This window comes from Mustelus asterias, chromosome 12 (genome assembly GCF_964213995.1).
Source record: "Mustelus asterias chromosome 12, sMusAst1.hap1.1, whole genome shotgun sequence".
NCBI classification, from domain to species: Eukaryota; Metazoa; Chordata; class Chondrichthyes; order Carcharhiniformes; family Triakidae; genus Mustelus; species Mustelus asterias.
The window spans coordinates 73,709,581-73,733,563 of record NC_135812.1 but is presented as its reverse complement, the minus strand read 5'-3'; the positions used below and the strand labels follow the sequence as shown (position 1 = coordinate 73,733,563).

The following is a 23,983-nucleotide window of genomic DNA, read 5'->3' as shown; positions in this document are numbered from 1 at the left end:
GGGGGAGAAATTAATGAGCTCATTCTCAGTGTAGGGCCTCTTTTCACTAGACACAATATGCCAATAATGAAGTTAAACAGTCAATTCTGATCCATTCAGTCCGGTTCACTTCAGTTTGAATTGGCTTTCAGCTCCTGGGTCTGGCTCCGTTCCCCTGCTCCGTTCCCCGGCCCCTCTTTTTTTTGTGTGTGTGTTTTAGACGAAGGCAGAACAGATTCCAGTGACACCTCCGAGGTGGGGCATGAGTATGAATCTGACCCCTCCCCACCCAGATCTGATTGACAGGTGTGACTGCAGGACCCAGTAACAAGTGGAATCCGGTTTCCTCACGTCTAAAGAGCACCGTGACCAATCGGGCCTTCTGCAGGCAGCTCAACATTAAAGGCACAAAAGGCCGAGAGGAAACAAAACAAAATGAAAAGGGAAAAAAAAAAGTGCTGGGATAAAGCAGGTTTCTGCGGCGCACACAGCACAGAGAAAGATGAATTCATCCTGAGCAGTTTATGTAAAAGCAGTAAAAATTAGGATTGATGGGAGAGTGGAGTGGCAAGTGAAAGGGGAAAAGCAGATGGCAGTCGCTTCCCAGGAGCCACACAATTTCATGGCAGATTTTCTGCCGATGAATTTGTGGTAATTCAAGCCTGGGGCTGACATTCTCTCGCAGTGTGACGGAAATGATTTATAAGGGCCTCATCTTACCCTGCTCACGGGAACTTTAGAGGCCAGACTTACTTTCAAAGGGGAAAAAAAATATATATGGATCCACATCAGAACAGGACACTTGCGTTAGAAAGGGTCACTTTCATCATGGAGATAGGTCTGCATTTCATTGTAATGAGGTCACCGCAAGTTAATAGACTTCAACAGTTAGCTTGTGTCCAGCGCTTTAGTTTGTTGTTCAATGTTAGGATAAACCACTAAATTACTTAAATTTTAATTGTCTTTCATTTAAAAAAAAATGAAAACAAACATTGATTCTCAAAGTCCAAGGATGTGCAGGTTAGGTTGATTGGTCATGCTAGATTACTTCTCAAGTGTCTCAAGATGTGTAAGTTAGGGGGATTAGTGGGGTAAATACGTGGAGTTACGGAGATAAGGCCTAGGTAAGATGCTCTGTTGGAGGGTCGGTGCAGACTCGATGGGCCGAATGAGTTCCTTCTGCACTGTAGGGATTCTAATTCTATTCTATTAACTTTCACAATGGAATTGGATATATGCACTTTCAAAGATCAAGCATAGGCATAGTAGCCTAATAGTGCCTTTTGTGTGGTATCATTCTTTCTATGACTCCAGGAATCATCAGCTACTTTGAGTGAGGTTACAGATACGTTGTCTATGCTTTTCATGGGTTTGCATTTGTTGTATAGTGCCCATGAAGTTCATTGAGAGATTCAAAAGCCTCAGGGTGGATTTTGCCCCAGCCCTGCCACTGGGTTCAAAGGTAGGTTTTGGGGGAGAATATCGTGAGAGTCCCAGAAATTGATTTCAAACCAGTGTACATGAACAGTGGGATTTTCCACTGCCGCCTGCTATGGTGGGTGAAAAAACCTGCCAAAGGCTGGCATGAACCTCATTTGCATCTTTCAATGGCATGCGGATGAAGGCCCTCCCACCCCTCCCCATGCCAGATTCTTTGAGATTCCAGCGGGAAAACACACAGGCGTGAAATACATTTCGAACAATGGGCAGGATTCTCCAATCCTATCCGTGCCCGCCCCGCTGCAAGTGGGAACGGAAAATTTGGCATTCCATTCACTTTCAGCACCACCAGAGAATCTCAGCCGCGAGCGAGTGGCGTGCACTCGTTGGGACTCATCTGAACCATGTCTGGGGCTGCCCCTGGAATTGAGGATGGAGGCTCCCTCCAGCCCTGGAACACCACAGCAGAGAGTCAGTGAAGCATCTGCAGGTGGACCGTCCTGATTCTGTATCCTGGAGGGGGGGTCCATCTTCCAGTCTCTGAGTGCTCCCAGAGATCTATCTTCATTTTCAGGATGTCCACCTTCTTCCTTCAGAGAGTCAGTGGCACCATTTCAATATGGCACCCAGACACGATGGTGACCTGTGCGAAATCTGGGCCTGCCCTGCCACCGAGTACAGTGTGAAACACCAAGGTGCATAAGTAATAAGGTCAGGGTGGAAGATTTGGCATGTTTGCCTACAAGCTTCCATAGTGGGAAACATTCCACGTTCCTGCCCTGCCCCAGGACATAGTTTCAATTGGGAGAGTTCCACCCTCAGTATTGACTAAAACAAACAAATTTATCAGTGAACATCACCTGCTCTCACTGACCTTAATCTGTCGGTATGGTTGAAATTGAGTTTGTGTACTTGGTAACTGCTTTCATGCCCTCAGAGATGGCATGTTTGGCCAGCTCTCCTGGCAGCTTGAGGCAAATGGCTCTCTGGATCTCCCGGGCTGAGATGGTTTGCCGTTTGTTGTAGTGAATGAGGTGCGAGGCCTCAGAGGCAATGCACTCAAAGATGTCGACCACAAAGGAGTTCACGATGCTTATGGCCTTGTACGAGATCTGGGTGAAAGCATAGACCTGGGTCAGCACTTGGTACAAGTAGGTGGAATAGCTCTGCCTGCAGGTTTCCCTCCATTTCTTGGAGACTTCAGTTGGTGACTGCTTTGGGCACCTTACGGGATGTGCCACCCTTGGCCGTAAGCTCAGGCATTCTGCTCCACTTTTACCAACTCTTGTGAGCCCACAGAACAAACGAAGGGTGTGAAAAACCATACTGCACTATTGAGAATTTATGTTGTTCACATAAATGAAAAGTCAAAACTGTTCTTTACCTTGTCCCTTCTGTAGCAAACAAAACTTGAATAACCTCGCACTGAATTCTAGTTTATATTTGCTTTGTAATTCCAATATTTACTCAGCATCTGCCTGACCTACAATTCTGGGACTGAGGGGAGTTCAGAATGATGAAAAGTCAAGGTTCTGGTAAAAATAGAGGAAACAAGGAGAAAAACAGGATGGAAATAATTTAATAAAAATGACAAACTATTAAAAGTTAGAAGGATCCAGTGGTTTGCCTCTAATTAATATAGTAATGGAATTACACAGCGTTGTATATGAGACAATGAAATATTTTCAGGTGTGGGAGAGGAGATGCTTATTGTCTGATTCAAACTCCAGAAGAAAGCAACAAATGCCATATTGTCTCATGAGTCACATTAGGGCAAATCTGTGAAGTGTGGAATACCCATGAACAATCCATTTGCTTCCAATTTGTCTTTTTAAAGAAGGCCAGGTTGTCCCGCCAACTGAATTTGGGAAGATCCTTGCCATGTGGAAAAAGTTACTTCCACCTAATTGGTCTTTTCATGGAAGTCACGGTGTTTCCAGGAGGAATAGTTTGTATACTCAGTCACCGAGGAGTGTGTGCACAATGGACATGCCTAGAAATCCGTACCAGAGTGTTGAAATGGAGCAGTGACATTATCGTCACAGGAAAGTGTCTGCTGCTGTTTCTTTTTGCTTGTTGAGAAGGTGGAGGCTTTGGGGTTTTGAAGATAACAGGAACAAAATTAGCAGTCATTAATAGCAGCACACAAAACCTATCCCGTCGTGTCTGTTTTATGTAGCTGCTTTAGTCTCAATAACAAGCTTGAGCCAAAGGTTGACCATGATTTAGCCAATAAGCCATGTTTTGGGATTGGCCGACTGTAATGAATGGCCCTTTCTGCTTTGTTATATTGAAGTCTACATTAATTCCGGCCGGAATTTTTTCTCTCTCTCCCCCACCCCCGCACACACTCAGTAGCGTGTTTCTGAGCAGTGGGAGGTGACCCACTATTGGCCAGATCTTCCAGTCCCATCGCTGTCAATGGAATTTGCAATTGAATCCATCCCTGCTGCTGGAAAACCTATGGTGGGGATGCGCTGTTGGCGGGACTAGAAGATCCCGCTGGGATGAACTGCCGGAAGGTCTTGCCCCTTCACTTTATCAGAATTTTAATCAACTTGGCTTGATTTTCTGTTTTTTTTTAAAAAACCATCACTGCACCGTAACTTTTCATGACAAGTTTCTCATTGCTGCAAGGCAACAAAAATATCGGAAAATAATAGCTGGAATTCTCCCGTGGCGGGGGTGGGGAGGGAGAGCGTTTCCTGCCGAAAGGCCGACAGGAAACCATGCCATGTGTGCCCAAATCTAATTAATTATGCATCAGTGGGTATAGCACCATATTTTGTGGTAGGGCGGACTTGATTGCCCGTCCAGCCATCATATCTGACTGTGATAATTAAAAGGCACCCAGCATCACTGACCCACCGTCGAAGAGAGGAGATGGACCTCCCGAAGAATGAAGAAAGACCTCTTGAAAAAGACAACGGTTCTCCAGGAACAGTGAGGCTGGAAGATGGAGGTTCTTGAAGCTGGAAAATCCCACTGTTGGATGCTCCTCCCACCCACTGTCATGGTGTTCCGGGGTCAAAGCTCACTGCGACCTCCATCCCACGCTCTGGAGGAAGCTCCATTCATTCTTCAGGCAAGTCCTGTATCCTGCATGCTACATTGTTCCAGACTTGTTCTGGACTGGCATGTTTTCCCACTGGCATCATGGAGAACTCAGTAAGAAGTCCCACAACACCAGGATAAAGTCCAACAGGTTTATTTGGTAGCACAAACCACTAGCTTTTGGAGTGCTGCTCCTTCATCAGGTGAGTGGGAGTTCTGTTCACAAACAGGGCATATAAAGACACAAACTCAATTTACAACAATGTGTGTGGAGAGAGGGTTAAGCACAGGTTAGAGAGATGTGTATTGTCTCCAGCCAGGACAGTTAGTGAGATTTTGCAAGCCCAGGCAAGTCGTGGGGATTACAGATAGTGTGACATGAACCCAAGATCCCGGCTGAGGGTGTCCTCATGTGTGCGGAACTTGGCTATCAGTCTCTGCTCAGCGACACTGCGCTGTTGTGTGTCGTGAAGGCCACACACGAGGACGGCCTCGGCCGGGATCTTGGGTTCGTGTCGCGCTATCTGTAACCCCCACGACTTGCCTGGGCTTGCAAAATCTCACTAACTGTCCTGGCTGGAAACAATACACATCTCTCTAACCTGTGCTTAACCCTCTCTCCACTCACATTGTTGTAAATTGAGTTTGTGTCTGTATATGCCCTGTTTGTGAACAAAACTCCCACTCACCTGATGAAGGAGCAGCGCTCTGAAAGCTAGTGCTACCAAATAAACCTGTTGGACTTTAACCTGGTGTTGTGAGACTTCTTACTGTGTTTACCCCAGTCCAACGCCGGCATCTCCACATCATGGAGAACCAGGAATAAGGGGAAGATTCAGGTCAGGCCTTCATCGATATCCCATTAACAGGATGCATCAGATTCACACTGGTGTCTGGCGGGTTTCCCAGTCCGCCATGGTGGGCACCAATGCAAGTTCCTGTGGGAAATTTATGATGGTGTAAAAACAATGTTTGGGCCTCCCACTGAATTCTCCTCCCTCACCTGCCATCTAACTCATTGGTGGGGGCATGGGAGAATTCCACCCAATGGCTGGGATTTTATGGACTCGCTCGACCCGAGACTGGAAAATCCAGTCCGAGATCTACGGACATTCCCATTGTCTGCCCCTCGCCTGCTCCAATTCCCGTTGCGGGCGGGTTGTAGAATTCCAGTGAATACGTCAGAACAATCTTTTGTTCCTACAGATACCAAAACCTGTTGGCAGCAAACAGATGGAATGGTTGGGATTTCATTTGTGAAAGAATAATTCTCTCCTCCGCCCAATCCATTATTCTTCATCTCAACAAAAAAATTTATCATTGCTTCAAAGGCTATTGCACCATCAGCAATTTTCATTCTTATATTCCTCTTTCATTCTTATATTCTTATTGTCATTGCAAAAATAGAGGAACTTAAATAATAGAATCAGAACCCTACAGTGCAGAAGGAGGCCATTCGGCCCATCGAGTCTGCACCAACCACAATCCCACCCAGGCCGTATCCCCATAACCGAATGCATTTACCCTAGCTAGTCCCCCTGACACTAAGGAGCAATTTAGCATGGTCAACCAACCTTACCCGCACATAGGGCGGCATGGTAGCACAGTGGTTAGCACTGCTGCTTCACAGCTCCAGGGACCTGGGTTCGATTCCCGGCTTGGGTCACTGTCTGTATGGAGTTTGCACATTCTCCTCATGTCTGCGTGGGTTTCCTCCGGGTGCTCCGGTTTCCTCCCACAGTCCAAAGATGTGCGGGTTAGGTTGATTGACCATGCTAAAATTGCCCCTTAGTGCCCTGAGATGCGTAGGTTAGAGGGATTAGCGGGTAAAATATGTAGGGATGTGGGGGTAGGGCCTGGGTGGGATTGTGGTCGGTGCGGACTCGATGGGCCAAAAGGCCTCTTTCTGTACTGTAGGGTTTCTATGATTTCTATGATCTTTAGACAGAGAGGAAACCGGAGTGCCCAGAGGAAATCCACGCAGACTCAAGGAGAACGTGCAAGCTCCACACAGAGTGACCCAAACCGGGAATTGAACCCGGGTCCCTGGCGCTGTGAGGCAGCAGTGCTAGACACTGTGCCATCCCAGGAGCAGGAATAAGCCATACAGCTCCTTGAGCCTGTTCCACCATTCAATACCATCAATATATTTAAACACCTCCACAGTTCTCCCCAGGGTAAAGAATTTCAGAGGTTCACGCCCTTCAGAAGAAATTACTCCTCATCTCAGTCTTCAACCTTTATTCTGAAACCACCCTATTAGTTCTAGATATCTCCATGAGGGGAAACATCTTTCCAAAATTGTCCCTGTCAATCTCCCTCAGCATCTTTTAAATTTCAGTAAGATCACCTCTCTATTCTTCCAAACTCCAATGAGGATGGGCCAAACCTGCTCAACCTTTCCTCACAGGCAACATCTTCATTCCAGGAATCAACCTAGTGAACCTTCTCTGAACTGCCTCCATTGCAAGTATATCCTTCCTTAAATCTGGAGATCAACTTTATATACAGTACTCTCGGTTTGATCACACCAACAGTTGTAGGAAGTTTTCCCAACTTTTATACACCATTGCAATAAAGGCAACATTCCATTGCCTTCCTAATCCATTGCTGTACCTGCATACTAACTTTTTGTGTTTCTTATACATGGGCAAATTCCTCTGCACCACAGCATTCTGTAATCTCTTTCATTTCATTAACTTACCTATATCCCTTTTCAGGTTCAATGACCTCTTGCTTTCCTAACTATCTTTGTACCATCAGCAAATTTGGTTCCAATACATTTGATCCCTTTATCCAATTCTTTAATATAAGGTATTCATATAACAATCTATTCTAATTTCCTGACAAGCTAAATGGCCAACTTTCTTTCTCTCTCACCTTGCTGAGGTACTGTTACGTGGGCACCTTATCCATCTTGAACACCAGGGTGGCACAATGGCACAATGGTTGGCACTGATGGCTCACAGTGCCAAGGACCCAGGTTCAATTCCGGCCTCGGGGTCACTGTCTGTGGGGAGTTTGCACGTTCTCCCTTTGTCTGTGTGGGTTTCTTCTGGATGCTCCATTTTCCTCCCACCAGTCCAAAGATGTGTGGGTTAGGTGGATTGGCCATGGTAACTTGTCCCTTAGTGTTAGGAGGATTATCAGGGTAAATATGTGGGGTCACAGAGATAGGGCCTGGATGGAAATATTGTCAGTGCAGGCTCGATGGGCCGAATGGCCTTCTTCTGCACTGTAGGAATTCTATGAATTTCTATTCTTATGAATTTCTATTATTAACGTGTGACTCTCATCAGTGGGTGTCAGTAGCTTATTTCAGCCAAGCGTCATAATGTGTGCCCACCTTATCCCCACCCACATGATGTTCATTCATATTCACTTCCAACGGAGGTCCCTGAATAATGGTCAGATGCGAAACCCTGAATGAAGATTCCCTTCGTAACTCAAGGACACGAAGTAGCACTCACTTTCCTAGCTGGGTCGACCAACTCAACACAGATTGTGGGTCAAAGTCGGGAAAATCCTTGGTTCGTATGGCCCCATGCTTGGCAAACTCACTGAATCTCAGAAGGTTCTGCAAAAATCCTTTTGTCGGGACTTAGATATTGGCTCTACAGCCTCCTGTGGTATTAGGAAAGCTGCCTTCTATGGTGAATAGCTTTTGTATCGTTGCTGTATTTGACCAGCAACAGCATCTATTAAATTTTCCAATCATTTGGAAATCCAATTGTAATCATTTTTTGCATTGAATCATGATGCAATTGTCATATTCTGCTTTATAGACGTCGGGCGCAATCATACAACCTCGTCCCGCCTGACTTCCGTTGAGGTGGTGAGATCGGACGGGAGGCAAAAGATAAGAAATGCACCAGTTTCTCACCTCCCCCAATTGTACCAGCCCTGCTTTGCTGGTGAAACTGACATCACCCCCAGACTCAAGTATTGTCATGCTTAGATCTCCCAGTCAGCCCCCCAACTCCGCACCCCCACCCCACAAAATACCATAAGATTGCATGTTCAAACTCACCCAAAAAACAGGTTTAAAACTCTCTCGTTTCCTTACTCGTTTGGCACTTGGAATTTTTTTCATTAATCAAACCCATGATTTATTTTCTGGTAATCCACTTTAGGGTATTTCAGAATACTAAGGCACCCAGCAGATACCTTTAGCTTATTTTGAGAATATCTTCCTCATATTTGGAAAGTTAGAGATTTAAAAAAAAAATTAAACTGCAATTATTATAAATTGCTCAGCTTTCTTAAATTTTATGCCAAGAAAATGTACCCTTATGCGACAAATATCAATACACGCATCGAATTGTCTGCACTGCAGCACTCCAGGGATCTCGTGTGCGGTAACAGAAGAGGTTAAAAAGTTCTTTTAACAATCACTGCTACCAGGAATCACATAACTGCAATACGTTCCAGCAGTGATTCAATCTAAACAGTTTGATGGCTTTTATAAATAGCTCAGGCTTTACTTGCTTGCTTTGTGAGTCATCAGAGCCACCTAATTGAATCACTACCTTGGAGCTCACTGCCAGATGTTATCATCTATTTATTTCCCTTGTATTGCCATTAACATACAGCCCATTGCACCACTCCATATAACTGACGGAGTCCAAACAATGCACATCATCGCCATGTGCACCAGCTATTTTTTTGGTGGGCTGCATCTTGATGTTATTCAATAGCTTGACAGAAAGACCCTTCTATGCCTCATTCTGATTGAGAGTCTCCCTGGTTAAATGTACATGGCATGAGATTCGCCAACTTATCTACTCTCTAATAAGATGCTATGGAAATGCTGATGAAGGAAAACTGCGGCGGAAAAATGACTGAGCTACGCAAGGAGAGCTGATTGAATTTTCTATCATTAATCCTTCCACTGACACCAACCATTGTCCAGGAAGTTTGAACAAAATGCTTTCTGGACCCCATTAACCTGTATTGTTGTGTTTACTTCTGATCCATTTCTTTTGTGCCAGCAGAGAGTTTTACAGCTGTGTGGATTCTCTGTGGGAAGCACAAGGGATGAATCAGTAGGAAGGGGCCTGGACCCCTACTCTTCACTAAAGGGAAATGAAATGGTTGCAAAAATAACAATGTTAACACTTTTTCCCCCTTTCTCCATCTTTTTTATTGATCTTTTCTGAACTAGTTTTATATGACATGATTGGGCGAATTAGCCTGCTGATCTCTATACATTTGAGCAAGATAGATTAACGTGCTTGCTTTTGGGTACAGAACTTGTCTCTTTACTGGTATTAATTCATCTGTTAAAGAAATACAAATCATAAAAAAGATTAACTCTGGTTTTTGAAAGGGTTTGTGATTTTCTACAATTCATGAACAAACCGATTTTTAAGCTCAAACATGCAGCTAGAATCTGAATCAGCAACAAAAACTCTTGAATCTATGTTGCATATTGTCAAGCTATTTAATACATGTTCAAAATTTAACAGTAATAATGGTTACGTAATACTCACTTAACCAAAAGTTTTGGATTCACATGCATTAGACGAATGGAATGGAGTGGAGCCCGAGAAAGGGACCTCTCCAGGGAATAAACATAGATGCATAGAAAATAGAAGCAGGAGTATGCCATTCGGCCCTTCAAGCCTGCTCCACCATTCATTATCATGACTGATCACCAAATTCAATATCCTGATCCCGACCCCCCCCCCCCACCCCCCATACCACTTGATCTCTTTAGCCCCAAGAGCAATATCTAATTCCTTCTTGAAATCACACAATGTTTTGGCTTCAACTACTTTGTGGTTGTGAATTCCACAGATTCACCATTTTTTGGGTGAAGAAATTTCTCCTCAACTCAGTCCTAAAATGTTTACCCCTTATCCTCAAACTATGATCTCAGTTCTAGATTCCCCCACCATCAGGAACATTCTTTCTGAATCTACCCTGTCTAATCCTATTAGAATTTTCTAAGTTTCTATGAGATCCCCTCTCACTCTTCTAAATTTCAGTGAACATAATCCTAACCAACTTAGTCTCTCCTCACATGACAGACCTGTCATCCCAGGAATCAGCCTGGTAAATCTTCACTGTACTCCCTCTAGAGCAAGAAAATCCTTCCTCAGATAAGAATACCAGAACTGCACAATACTCCAGCTGTGGTCTCACTATCGCCCTATACAATTGCAGTAAAACATCCCTATTCCTATACTCAAATCCTCTCACTATGAAGGCCAACATACCATTTGCCTTCTTTACTGCTTGTTGTACCTGCTTTCAGTGACTGATGCACAAGGACACCAAATTCTCACTGAGTTTCCACCTCTCTTAATTTACACCCATTCAAATAATAATCTGCCTTCCTATCTTTGCTATCGAAGTGGATAACCTCACATTTATCCGCATTATAATGCATTTGCCATGCATATCCCTACATACTCAGCCTGTCCAAATCACACTGAAGTATCTTTGCATCCTCTTCACAGCTCACCCACCAACCCAACTTAGCATCATCTGCAAATTTGGAGAAAATACATTCAGTTCTCCTGTCCAAAACATTAACATATTATGTGAACAGTTGGGGTCCTAGCACAGATCCCTGTGGTACCCCACCAGTCACTGCCTGCCAATTGGAAAAAGATCCATTTATTCCAAATCTTTGCTTCCTGTCTGCTAATTGGCATTCTGTCCATCTCAAACTCTCTCTTTCAGATATAGTGAAGCAATTTAAAAACACCTAACTAAATGCCAAGGCATTTAGTTAGTAAATTGGAATATGGGGAGTTCTTGCCTGACACCTTTGTTGCCAGGACAATTTGGAAAATTGACAGCACACTACCCACGCTGGATGAATATAGTGGGTGGTGCATCAAAAATGAAAAACACAAGAAATAGCCTTAAAAAGAAACAAAACTGCATGGTGTGAATTACATTGGTGATGGTTACTGTGTGATGACAATAACCCATAGAAAAAATGTCTCAAAACACCTCTTAAATGTGTAGGAAAACAAGTGCATCCCAAACCAGGGAAGGAGTTGAAGGATGGCCAAACATTTGTCAAAAGAGATGCAATTTAAGGTGGGACTTGAGGAGACACAAAGTGGGTTAGGGAGGGATTTCCAGGGAATAAAATGATATAGAGTGTCTCGCCTCCCAAAGAGAAATTTACAAAAATGTTTCAAAAGTTTCAAAAAGACACTGTCCCTTTAAGACTATGGAGTTCTGAACCATTTCTTGTTTAGCTGAATTTCTCCAGTAACCATCCAGCTTCCTTTCATCACATATCTAATAAAAAATATTAGATAGCAGTATTAAAAAAATTACTATCGAAAGACAAAAAATCTAAAAGAAATTAACGGCTATCAAGAAACGAGAGATGTGCCCTGGCACTGAATTAACGTGTACGGATTTTAAAAGTCAAGCATTATTTAATGTGCCGTTTGAACAGCCTCTACACTTCACTAGAACCCAGCCATCATTAATTTAGTAACTTCTAGTGGCTGTGGAAGTGAATTAATAATGCATTTCAGTCTGAAGTAGAATTAGTTGTTATAATACTTTATTATTTAGGAACAATTGTTTCTGCACTTAACTTCAGACATTTCAACTAATGTGGACACAGATAACCAGAGAGAAATTTAAAAAAAACACATTGTCTGCATAAAGCCTGACCATGACCCAGGGGTTCCAGCCCTGCCTGAAGGCCACCAGCAGAACTTGCTGTTTAAACTAACTTTTAAGTCTGACCTTGGTGAAAAACATCCAAATGTGCAAACAAACATATCTTAAATGAGCATTCGGATGAACCATTGCTGATAGCAATAGCAGGAGGATACGAGGCCCTGACAAGAATATTGTTGCACACATCGAAAATTGAGATGTCTGTCGGTAGTTCTCCTTCTGTGCAAAGCCTCAAACCAGTCATTGCAGGTATAACCCGAAGTAGGAAAATGACTGCCCAGGTCCCAGTGGCTGGCAGCACCAGGAGAATGTTTCCACCTGCATTTAACAGCATGTAGCTTCTAGCTCTGTTACATATTCATAGCAACGTTATCCTAAATGTGCTGCACTTGGCTGTCAGTCACTACACCTGTAACATTTCAAGTGCTGTTGACTCCTCTTAATTGCGATCTCCCGGGATTTGTGGAAAATAATCGCAATTAGCCAGCAATAGAAACCCAAGCTGCTGTATAAATATTACAGCATTGTAATTATAGCACATTGACATGCTATGTTCTGGATCATTTGGATTTGCTCAGCTACATTCAATTTCCAGTCCCATTCATCTGGGTACAACAGTCCAGTGCCACAGTGGTGCTGCAATGTGGGTAGTTTAAGGCAAGGCCTTCACATTGAAACGCTCTGACCACGCAGATTATTTACCGTAGTGCAGAATCTTGAATCCCAAGTGCCAAAGGGTGCGGCATTATCATGCCGAACTTAAGTATTCAATTTAGTAGCCTAAATTGTTTCAATTTTATATTGGATGTATAAAAGAAAAAATTGCAAATGTTGAAAATGTGAAACACAGGATATATAATGATTGCCTGAAGGGGAAAAACCATGTTGTATCACACACCAGTTTGCCCAGCAAAATAGTGATGTTCATTCCCACCATCTTTTAATGTCATGGTGATTGTTTCTTTTCAGGGAGTTGGTCCCAATTGAGTGTTGAGACCGGCACATTCCAACGCGCAGGACTACGTGCTGAGGGACGCACTAAAGCTTGGGGCAACTGACGCAGAGGCGCAAAGGGGGAGGTCGCTGTCTAAGACCGTTCAACCACAGTGAACCAAGGGGAGCAGAACCTCCTCGGGCCAAATGACTAACTGAATCCATACAGTGACTACTACATGCATCTCAGTTGTACTGAAGTACCTCAAGAGTGCAACTCTACATAGACAACCTTTAAAATAACTTTGCCCCATTTTCCAGACCATTGTAAAATGTCTGAAACATTTTCTTTACTGTATTGAAGCCTCTCAGAGGTGTTACTTGATGGAGGAAAAGAATCTGAATATTATTGCTTTTTGTTTGACAGCCATTTTGGAATGAGTGTAATGTTCTCAGATGAATAAAGTATATTTTTGGAACAAAAAAATGTCTCTTTTCAAGCTTGGCTGTGACAAGTTTCCATGACCTTCACCACAACCACCTCTACCCCGCCCCCCTCCCTCACAATGTCTTCTAAGTTTGGAAATAAAATATAAAAGGAGGTATAAACAGATATGTGATCCCCTTTAAACAGGAGCCTCAACTGAAGGAGCGTACAATTATGTGAAATCGGCCAACAAAATCTGGGCTTTAATTATTAGTGTTAAATTTCAGGTATTGAGGCTTTCACCCCAAGTAAAGCGGCTTTTCGTAGATCCCTTCTCAACTCTTATTACAAGTTCAATTGCAGAAACATTTATGTTTATAGAGATGATTAGGAATGAGACATTTAACTTTCTATAGCTGTGTGATGATGTCATAGGTGAGCAGCATTGTGTGCTACCTGAGCTGGCTTTGATGTTGATAAAATGCCAGATTAACTCCCTTGGGTCATACAAATAACTGGCAGATTAGCCACACTCTTTAGATGTGGAATGTTGGATGAGTCTTCCTGATTTACACTATAACTACCAGATACTGTTTCCTGTGCCGTGCAAGGGTCCATCAAAACCATATTCTTGAAGTATTATAATACACATTACTGCTCTAGTCAACATTCTTTATAAACACCCCTTCGAAATGCATCTTTCAAAAGATTTTGCAACACGTTTCTGTGCAGAACAGCATCCTCACAATGCAAGTGTGACATCCGAGTGGATAATTTTGAAAATTCACCATGAAATACTTCATATTTTTGCACAGCATGCTGCTCACATCAGTGATGTTAGGAGACAGATCATAGCACATGGAATCAACACATCAGAAGCTTGTGAGCATTAATAAAAGATAATAGATGGCCAGGCAGTGCATCATAAGGCAGTAATTCAATGGAGCAATTTGGCTGACATTCCTCTCCCTGGAGCTACTAACTTGCCAATGCTGGAGATGCTTGCATATTCCAAGAGATTGACAACTGTGGAATTATGAATTTAAACTCCTGGTAAATTTGATATTGATGTTCCAGACTAAACGTAATCCAGGCGAAGTCACTACATGGTGAACAAACGTGGGAATGCTTTCAGATTTTCCTTTGTTTTCCCCGTAGCCAAGGGGTACAAAGACCAGTTGTGGTGTTTAGAGATATGTTCACTCTCCACTGATTCAGAGTGCAGGATTTTCCAGCCACGTTCGCCTCAAGGTCAGAATAATCCTACCCGAAGTCAACAGATCTTTGCATGGTCCATGTCCCGCCCACTACGATTCCCGTGGCGAGCAGGACGGGAAAATTCCATCCAGAATCTACAAGAGTCCCGATTTAGGTGTCAGCCATGATACCACTCCCACTTTTGAATCTGACAGCTGTAGGTTCATGATGCGCGATATAATTCACGAGGCTAGAGATGCTCGAGGAAATAAAGGCTTTTATTGACTACTACAATAGAGCTACCATATATAATACATGATCCCAGACTGAGGGGTCCCAGACAGAGCAGTGACCTTTATACCTCTCCCAGGAGGCGGACCCCGACTGGGACGTACCATAATAACTATATACAGGTAGGACAGCCCAACCCTAACCCCAACAGAAACATGTAGAACAGCCCAACCCTAACCCCAACAGCAACATATATACAGACTCATAGTACTGGCCAGACCCTGGCTCAGTACTACCTGGTGGGAACCAACGATGGTTCACAACATTCACCCCTCCTTTGAAGACAAAGGCCAGCGGGGTACAAAAAAAAAACACCGAACAATTGGTCATCAGTCTATAAGTTCAGACGGTCAGGGGGACTGCACCATCGTTGTGACCTCCTCAACACCGGTGATGACACTGGTGTAGGCACTCGCGGTGGCGTTCTCCCCAAGGCGGTGTCCAATGGCTCCTCCAATGTCTCACGGGCCGGCTGACCCCGAGGTGGTGACAATCCGCTGAACTCAGACACGCCTTGAAGTGGCGACCATCTCCTGAACTCAGGCAAGCTGTACACGGGAGTAAAAGGGTTAAGTGATGGTCCCGATGCTGCCCGCGCCGTGTCAGGAGGGGAAACAATAGTTGGGGGGTCTCTAACAGGAGGTATGGGAGCGACAGGGGTTTCCAAGCCCCCTGCTGGCACCAGGTCTCGAATCGAGACCGTGTCCTCTCGCCCGTCAGGGTATGCCACATAGGCATACTGAGGGTTGGTGTGGAGGAGATGGACCTGTTCAACCAAAGGGTCGGACTTGCGGGTCCTAACATGTCGCCGCAGGAGGACAGGTCCTGAGTACGTCAACCAAGACGGTAATGAGGTCCCAGAGGAAGACTTCCGAGGGAATGAAAACAGTCTCTCATGGGGAGTAGCATTGGTTGCCGTACACAGGAGTGAGCATATGGAGTGGAGCGCATCAGGGAGCACCTCTTGCCAACGGGAGACTGGAAGGCCTTTTGACTTCAACGCCAGTAAGACAGCCTTCCAGACTGTAGCATTCTCACGTTCCACCTATCCATTACCCCTAGGGTTGTAGCTCGTGGTTCTACTAGAGGCAATCCCGTATGAGAGCAGGTATTGCCTCAAGTCATCGCTCATGAACGACGAGCCCCTATCGCTGTGGATGTAACAGGGGTAACCGAACAGGGTGAAAAGATCACGAAATGCCTTGATAACCGTGGCAGCAATCGTATCAGAACAGGGAATGACAAAAGGGAATCGTGAGTACTCATCAACCACATTGAGGAAGTACACATTCCGATCTGTCGAGGGAAGGGGGCCCTTAAAATCCACACTCAGTCTTTCAAAGGGACGAGTGGCCTTAACGAGTTGTGCCCTGTCAGGTCGGTAAAAGTGCGTTTTGCATTCCGCGCATACCCGGCAGCTTCTGGTTATGGACCTAACATCCTCCACCGAGTAGGGTAGATTCCGGGCTTTTATGAAGTGGTAGAGCCGAGTGACCCCTGGATGGCAGGGGTCATTGTGGAGAGCCTGCAATCAATTCTCCTGCATACTGGCGCATGTTCCACGCGACAGGGCATCCGAGGGCTCGTTGAGTTTCCCTGGACGATACATGATGTCGTAATTATAGGTGGAGAGTTTGATTCTCCACCTCAAGATCTTATCGTTCTTGATCTTGCCCCGTAACGTGTTATTGAAAATGAACGCCACGGACCGCTGGTCCGTGAGCAGGGAGAACCGTTCTCCCGCCAAGTAATGGCGCCAATGCTGGACGGCCTCCACAATGGCCTGGGCCTCCTTTTCCACCGCTGAATGTCGAATTTCGGGGCCTTGGGGGGTGCGAGAGAAAAAGGCGACGGGCCTGCCCGCCTGGTTAAGTGTGGCGGCCAGGGCGAAATCAGATGCATCGCTCTCCACCTGGAAGGGGATGGGCTCATCGATAGCGTGCATCGTGGCTTTCGCGATGTCGGCTTTTAGTTTTTCAAAGGCCGAACGAGCCTCTGGTGCTAGGGGAAAAGAGGTAGACTTGATGAGCGGACGGGCTTTGTCCGCGTAATTGGGAACCCACTGTGTGTAGTAAGAGAAGAAGCCTAAGCATCTTCTCAGTGCTTTGACGCTAGTGGGCAGGGGAAGTTCGAGGAGGGGACGCATACGGTCTGGATCAGGGCCAATGACCCCGTTTTCCACCATGTATCCGAGGATAGCCAAGCGGCGCGTGCGAAATACACACTTCTCCCTGTTGGAGGTCAGATTCAGGCGAGATGCAGTGCGTAGGAATCTAAGAAGGTTGGTATCGTGGTCCTGCTGGTCATGGCCGCAGATGGTGACGTTATCCAGGTACGGGAAGGTAGCCTGCAGTCCGTTATGGTCCACCATTCGGTCCATAGCACGCTGGAAGACCGAGACCTCATTGATGACACCAAAAGGAACCCTTAGAAAATGGTACAAGCGACCATCCGCCTCAAAAGCTGTGTATTGTCGGTCCTCTGGGCGAACAGGGAGCTGGTGGTAGGCAGACTTTAGGTCGATGGTGGAGAACACCCAGTACTGCGCAATCTGGTTGACCATGTCGGAAATGCACGGGAGAGGATACGCATCCAGCTGCATGTATCTGTTAATGGTCTGACTATAGTCTATGACCATCCGGGGTTTGTTCCCACTCTTGACCACCACGACCTGCGCTCTCCAAGGACTAGCGCTAGGTTGTATGATCCCTTCCTTGAGGAGCCGCTGAACCTCAGATCGAATGAAGATCCGATCCTCAGCGCTGTAACGCCTACTCTTAGTCGTGATGGGCTTGCAGCCTGGCACGAGATTCTGGAATAAGGAGGGTGTGGTAATCTTAAGCGTCGAGAGGCTACAGGTGGAGCGCGCTGGGCAATTTGGAGGCTGAAGTTCTCCCACTGAAAGCGGAGGGAATGGCCCACCGTACTGTAGGGTTACACTCTTCAAGTGGACCATGAAATTTAGTCCGAGGAGTATTGGAGCGCAAAGCTGCGGTAACACCAGGAGCTTGAAGCTCTCGTAAACCATGCCCTGCACCGTTAGATTTACCACGCAACTCCCTAGCACAGTGACAGACCGGGACCTTGACGGCATCGAAATTGTCTGCTTGACAGGCTGGATCTGGAGGTCACACCGCTTCACGGCGTCTGGGTGAATAAAGCTCTCCGTGCTCCCGCTGTCAAACAGACAATAAATAGTGCGTTTGTTTACCTGTATGTCCATCATGGACTTGTCGAGTCTGTGAGGATTTGCCTGGTCCAGGATGATCGACGCCACCGTTGGTTCGTGAGCGCCACTGCAGGCAGCTGAGATGGATGATGGCGACCCCTGCTGGTCATTCGCGGTCGGTGCCGACCAAAATGGCTGCTCCCATAGGTCGCACGTGGGCGATGGCGCCACAATCAGCGACCCCTGGTGGTCGCGCGTCTTTTGCGACTCCGTCGTCTGGAATGGCGACGTCCTGGCCTCGCACGTGGAAGAAACCCTTGACGATGCCAACGACGAGGAAACCGGCTCTGGGGAGTCACACGCCGCACTGCTGTTCCTGGATATAAGTTTGGATCGACATACCTTCGAATAATGCCCCTTCTTGCCGCAGGCGGAGCACAACACCGCTTTAGCGGGATATCGCTGCCGAGTGTGCTTCACTCCCCCACAGAAGTAACACCGCGGGCTGCCTGGAGCTGCTGCCATCGTCAGGCCCGAGGGTGGGCATGCCATCATGCAGCTTTTCGGTCCCGCCGGATGAAGTGGGGTCTGTGACTGCCCCTGCCACGCTGTCTCCACGTGGTCGGCGGGATACATCGCCAGGCTTTTGGAGGCCGTTTCTAGCGTATCCGCTAGCTCTATAGACTTAGTGAGATCGAGATTACCTTGCTCCAACAGCCGAAATCGGATATAAGACGATCCGATTCCCGCCACAAACGCATCTCGAGCGAGGTCGTTCATGTTCTGGTCTGCCGACACTGCTTTGCAGTTACAGCCCCTGGCTAGCTGTAGGAGCTCGCACGCATACTGTTCCGTCGTTTCGTCGGGCTGCCGTCGTCGAGTGGCTAAGTGGTATCGAGCATGCATCTCGTTTGGCGGTTTAATGTAGCGCTTCTTAAGAAGCTCGAGGGCCCCTTTGTAGTCGGTGGCCGCACGGATCGCTAAAATACAGCGTCGCTTACCCTCGCGTGGAGGACCCGGAGTCTGTCGTCGTCTGTGGTGACCGCTGCGGAGGCTTCGAGGTAATCCTGAAAACATTTCAACCAGTGGTCGAAGGTGTTGGAGGCGCCCGCCGCACGTGGGTCCAGCGTAAGCCGTTCGGGTTTAAGCATTTGCTCCATGCTCTCTGTGTCGTTTTCTTTCTTTTTTTCTCAACGACGAGAGTTCAATTAGTAGTCAGTAAAATTGATGCGCGATATGACTCACGAGGCTAGAGATGCTCGAGGAAATAAAGGCTTTTATTGACTACTACAATAGAGCTACCATATATAATACACGATCCCAGACTGAGGGGTCCCAGACAGAGCAGTGACCTTTATACCTCTCCCAGGAGGCGGAGCCCGACTGGGATGTACCATAATAACTATATTACAGGTAGAACAGCCCAACCCTAACCCCAACAGTAACATGTAGAACAGCCCAACCCTAACCCCAACAGTAACATGTAGAACAGCCCAACCCTAACCCCAACAGCAACATGTATACAGACTCATAGTACTGGCCAGACCCTGGCTCAGTACTACCTGGTGGGAACCAACGATGGTTCACCACAGTTCATGATCCCACTCCATTGGCTTCACCACAAATCAAGGCTGACCCTTGAGTACAGAGCTGAGAGAGTTCTGTACTCTGAGGTACCATCTTTAACAGGAGATAATAAACCCAAATAGTGGTGCCATTGTTTACATCCACCTGAGAGGGGCAGGAAGAGAATTGTTTTTTAAAGCCTTTCCTCTTCTAAGCCCTAAAGTCTGGCATTCACTGCCATGAGACTTTGCAGTTCTTCACCACTGCTTTCACGCGACTCTTCTTGAAGCCTGATTGTTGGCAAGCAGCAAAGCTGTGGAGGACAGTGTCCCAGAACCATGCCTTCCCTCTCTGATATTCATATATGCTTTCAGTAATCAATAATCAGGAGTAGAAACTTTCCCTGATATTTTGTTTTGCTCCCTCTGTAGTCTAGGCGTGCGGTTCCCTCCACTGAGGTCAGGTGACTTGGCAAGCAAACCACCACCGCCCCACGAGGGTGTAGGTAAAAGATCCAATTTCACTATTCGAAAATTAGCAGAGGGAGTTCACAGTGGGCGTGAACCTGATTTAAACACATTTGAATATATTAACATACTATTAAACAGCCCCCTCCCCACCTGCCAGATACTGACCTCTCACCCTATTTTCAAACCTCACCAGCCAGTGTGACGTCACACCCCAGCGTGGTTTACAACAGATTTACCCAGATGTGAACCTGTCATGAGGATCCCCCAAGGGACGTAAAGGTGAGTATAGCCCCCAGAGCAGAGAAACATGGCCAGGCAGTTGAATTGCCTGATCGCTTCTCGGCCTCTTGGCTAAGATCAAGTGTATGGACGGCAGCCCATGGTCGGCCGCACTTGGTCGAGGTCATTAGGTTACGCTGAGGCTTCATATGTTTCATATGAAGCAATTTTTTAAAGCGGCATCTCGGCCTTTTGGCTAAGATGCAAATGAGCTCAAGTCTTGGAGGAGGATCCTCCCCCTTCTCCAATCAGCTTGGCTCATGTAGATCAGGCCCCGGACAGGGTGGTTTGGTCGCTCGCCCTGTCTTGTCAGTCTGGATCTGAAATGTCTCAACTTGTTGAGACTCTGAATTGGATTTGGTTTGATTGAATTGGAAAAGTATTTAAAAAAACCTGATAATAATCAGGCATGAAAAATGGTCACTTGAATGTGTGCTGGAGTACCGTACAAACTTGTGGAAGTGAATGCCAGGCTTTCGGATCAGAAAGGAGGGAAAAGCTTTTAAAAAGTCCCTTCCCTCCCCCTCTCAGGTAGACGTTGATATTCATTGGCACCACTACTCGAGTGTTTGTCTATTCAAATTAACACATCAACTTCACTAGTGCAGAAAACCGAAATGTAAATTCCCATCTGGCATGACATAATCTCTATACACAGCTAATTGAGCTCCTGAAGTATATTGTCTCCACAGGGGGCTCGATTTGGATTTCCAGTGCAAATAAGGAGTTGCCATTGAGCTGCAAAGGCTTCAGATTGGTAATGACAATTAATCTGTCATTGCAGGTACAACAAACACACACACTGAGAATCATTGCTTCAGATATTTCTACTCCCCCTGTGAATTATATGAATACTTATTGTAGCCGCGGTCTACAGCAATAAACAAGTTGACCTAGAAGGTTATAGAAGTGACTGAATGGGCCCACAGTTAAAGATATTGCCATGTACCGTTGAGGTCACTTTAGTCCTGTAACCGGAGAGGCATTGGTTTACCTTTATGACGTGAATTGCACCATTATACAAAATGCGATTTGGAAGAGGTTCCCTCCCATTTTAAACTTTGTGCCTGGCTATTATCAGCGACATCACTTCTGTTCCAGTTTTCATTTGTTCTCCTGGGTAATTATTTTCTGTTGCTGATAATTAAGAGCCAAAGTCACGCTTTGTTCTCCGACACAATTCTTTCTCATCTCCTTCTGCATACACATACATAGCACTATATCCACTTGCTGCAGCCACAGCCTCTGTCAATATCTAAATCATAGATTTAATGTGATAAATCTATCATAAGAATATGTATTTTTTCTAGGTCTAAAATGTTTTGCTCCAATCAAACCACCTACTTCCTGCCAGAATATAAAAATAGTAAGAACTGGAGTCTATTTGATAATCCTTTTAGCTGACAGCTTCTGGTCCTTATATAGAAACACTTAAATAATTTATCACTTGGTTTAAATTATTCAAGGTGTTTTTTGGCATTTTCTCATTGGTAATGGTTTGGTTAAGGCAAGCTTTTAACATAATCATTAACCACTCCGATTTCCAAAAACAAAAACAGTGGGTGGTGGAATCTTGCTCCCTGAAGACAGTCTGGTGGGAAAGTTGACGTGATTCCCACTGGGCAGTGGGATGGCTGAATGCACATTATCTTCCACTGTTCAGATCATTAGCTATGCATCAGTGAGGAGCTCAGCAAATCTTGCCCACCCTGCCACCACTTCATGGGTTGAATGTCCCGGTGCCATTTTTCAAATGGGACCTGGGCAAGCCTTCACTCGATGCAAGCCAGGAGCTCTGCATTACTCCTCTGGAGTACTGCGGCCACAGCTCTTACTGGAGAAGCTGGTGGATGCGAGAAACCACATCCCAGGACATACAAAGGGACTTCCGGCATTGCCTTTCACTCATTGCTACATGGGAACACCACCTGAGTTACACCAATGGTCAGGCCAATACTCGCCATTGCGATGTGTACCCGTACACCAGATTCTTGACATTATAGAGACCCCGCTGCCACTTGCTGCTCAGGCCCTTGCTCCTCCTGATACTGTGTCAACCTACAATGGGCTCTCCTTCTCCTCATCAGGGCGAGAGCCATTACCGAGGCAGGGTTGCCTACGCCTGCACCACCAATGCCTCAGTGGACACGTGAATGAATTGAAGTAATACATTAAGTTGGAACGCCTTTAGTTTTCCTTCCATCTCAAAGCCCTTCACCAGGCCTTTGCCTGCACATGGAATCCCCAAACCTTCAAAGCAGAGGACATTCTGGAGGACTAGAGAGGAGTGTCCCTTCCATACTCGTTACCATCCCAATGCTCACCCCGACCCTGGCCCCTGTTTCTCAACCACTGGTCTCCTCACCCTCCGTGCACCCCCCAGTGAGACTGTCACCTAGACTTTTGACAATAGCGTATCCCACTCCCACCCCCCACTTTCTATGACTGTTCCCTCCTTTCACAGTACCCTGAATTCTCCCCCCTAGGACCCTACCATTGAAACCACTGATCCTGCCCTCTAAGACACTACCCACTACTTCCCAAGACACTCCCCACCCCGCCTCCCCAGACATCCCCCCCCCCGCCCCCAACAGCTTCTCCCCACCCTTCTCCTGTATGACTGACTCCCCTGTCCAGCTTTCACTGCACCCTTCCACCCTATTGCATGGGTTTCCTCCGGGTGCTCCGGTTTCCTCCCACAGTCCGAAAGACGTGCAGGTTAGGTGCATTGGCCGTGCTAAATTCTCCCTCAGTGTACCCGAACAGGCACCAGAGTGTGGCAACTAGGGGATTTTCACAGTAACTTCATTGCAGTGTTAATGTAAGCCTAATTGTGACAATAACAAATAAATAAACTTAAACTTTAACTATTCCACCGCACTTCCAAACTGCGCCTGCCTCTTGTGTCCAGTCTCAGTGTTTACTAAGGGCACTCAATTGAAGTTATGCATGGTCCCCAAGGAGGAAAAAGCAACATTTATGAACCTCAAAGTCATGGAAGAGTTGAAGCTCGGCAGGTGCATACCGTTTATATACAGTTGTAAAAGATGAACATTGTAATTTCCCACTGGCTGAGAACTTCATTCTGGCTCGGTGGCCTGTCCACAGCATGCTCGAGATACTGATGAACCCAAATGAGGTTCCATCAGGAACCATGAACTGCCTTTTAACCCACCTGCCAAGTCAGGAGAATACAATTCCAACAGTTTATCCTGCCATTGCGAAACACTTTTTTGCCTCCCACCATATTAACTGTCTCTACCCACCGCATTAGGAGAGCGATCTTACCATTACGCCCCACCAGCTAATGGGTGGAGTGAGCCGGTAAGATGGCGCAAGAGCAGAGAAATCAAGTTCGTGCCCAATTTCTTGCACGATCTTAGTGGCACCAGGTATCCGGTGAGGTCAACCGGATTTATTCGCGCAAGGCCGAATAAATTATTTAAGTATGATTTAAATATAACTTTAATGAAATTAGCGAGCCCTCATCTTAATCGCCCGAGCTCACTTGCCTCAGAG

At 46.0% G+C, this 23,983-nt stretch overlaps 1 protein-coding gene across 1 annotated transcript; it reads right to left on the bottom strand.

The window, feature by feature from the left end:
• Window positions 1–2,294: 2,294 nt before the first annotated feature.
• LOC144502035 (putative histone H2B 4) lies at window positions 2,295–2,744 on the bottom strand. The gene has a single exon (XM_078226047.1). The coding sequence runs from the start codon at window positions 2,742–2,744 to the stop codon at window positions 2,295–2,297; it is 450 nt and encodes a 149-aa protein (XP_078082173.1).
• Between the last annotated feature and the right edge of the window lie 21,239 nt (window positions 2,745–23,983).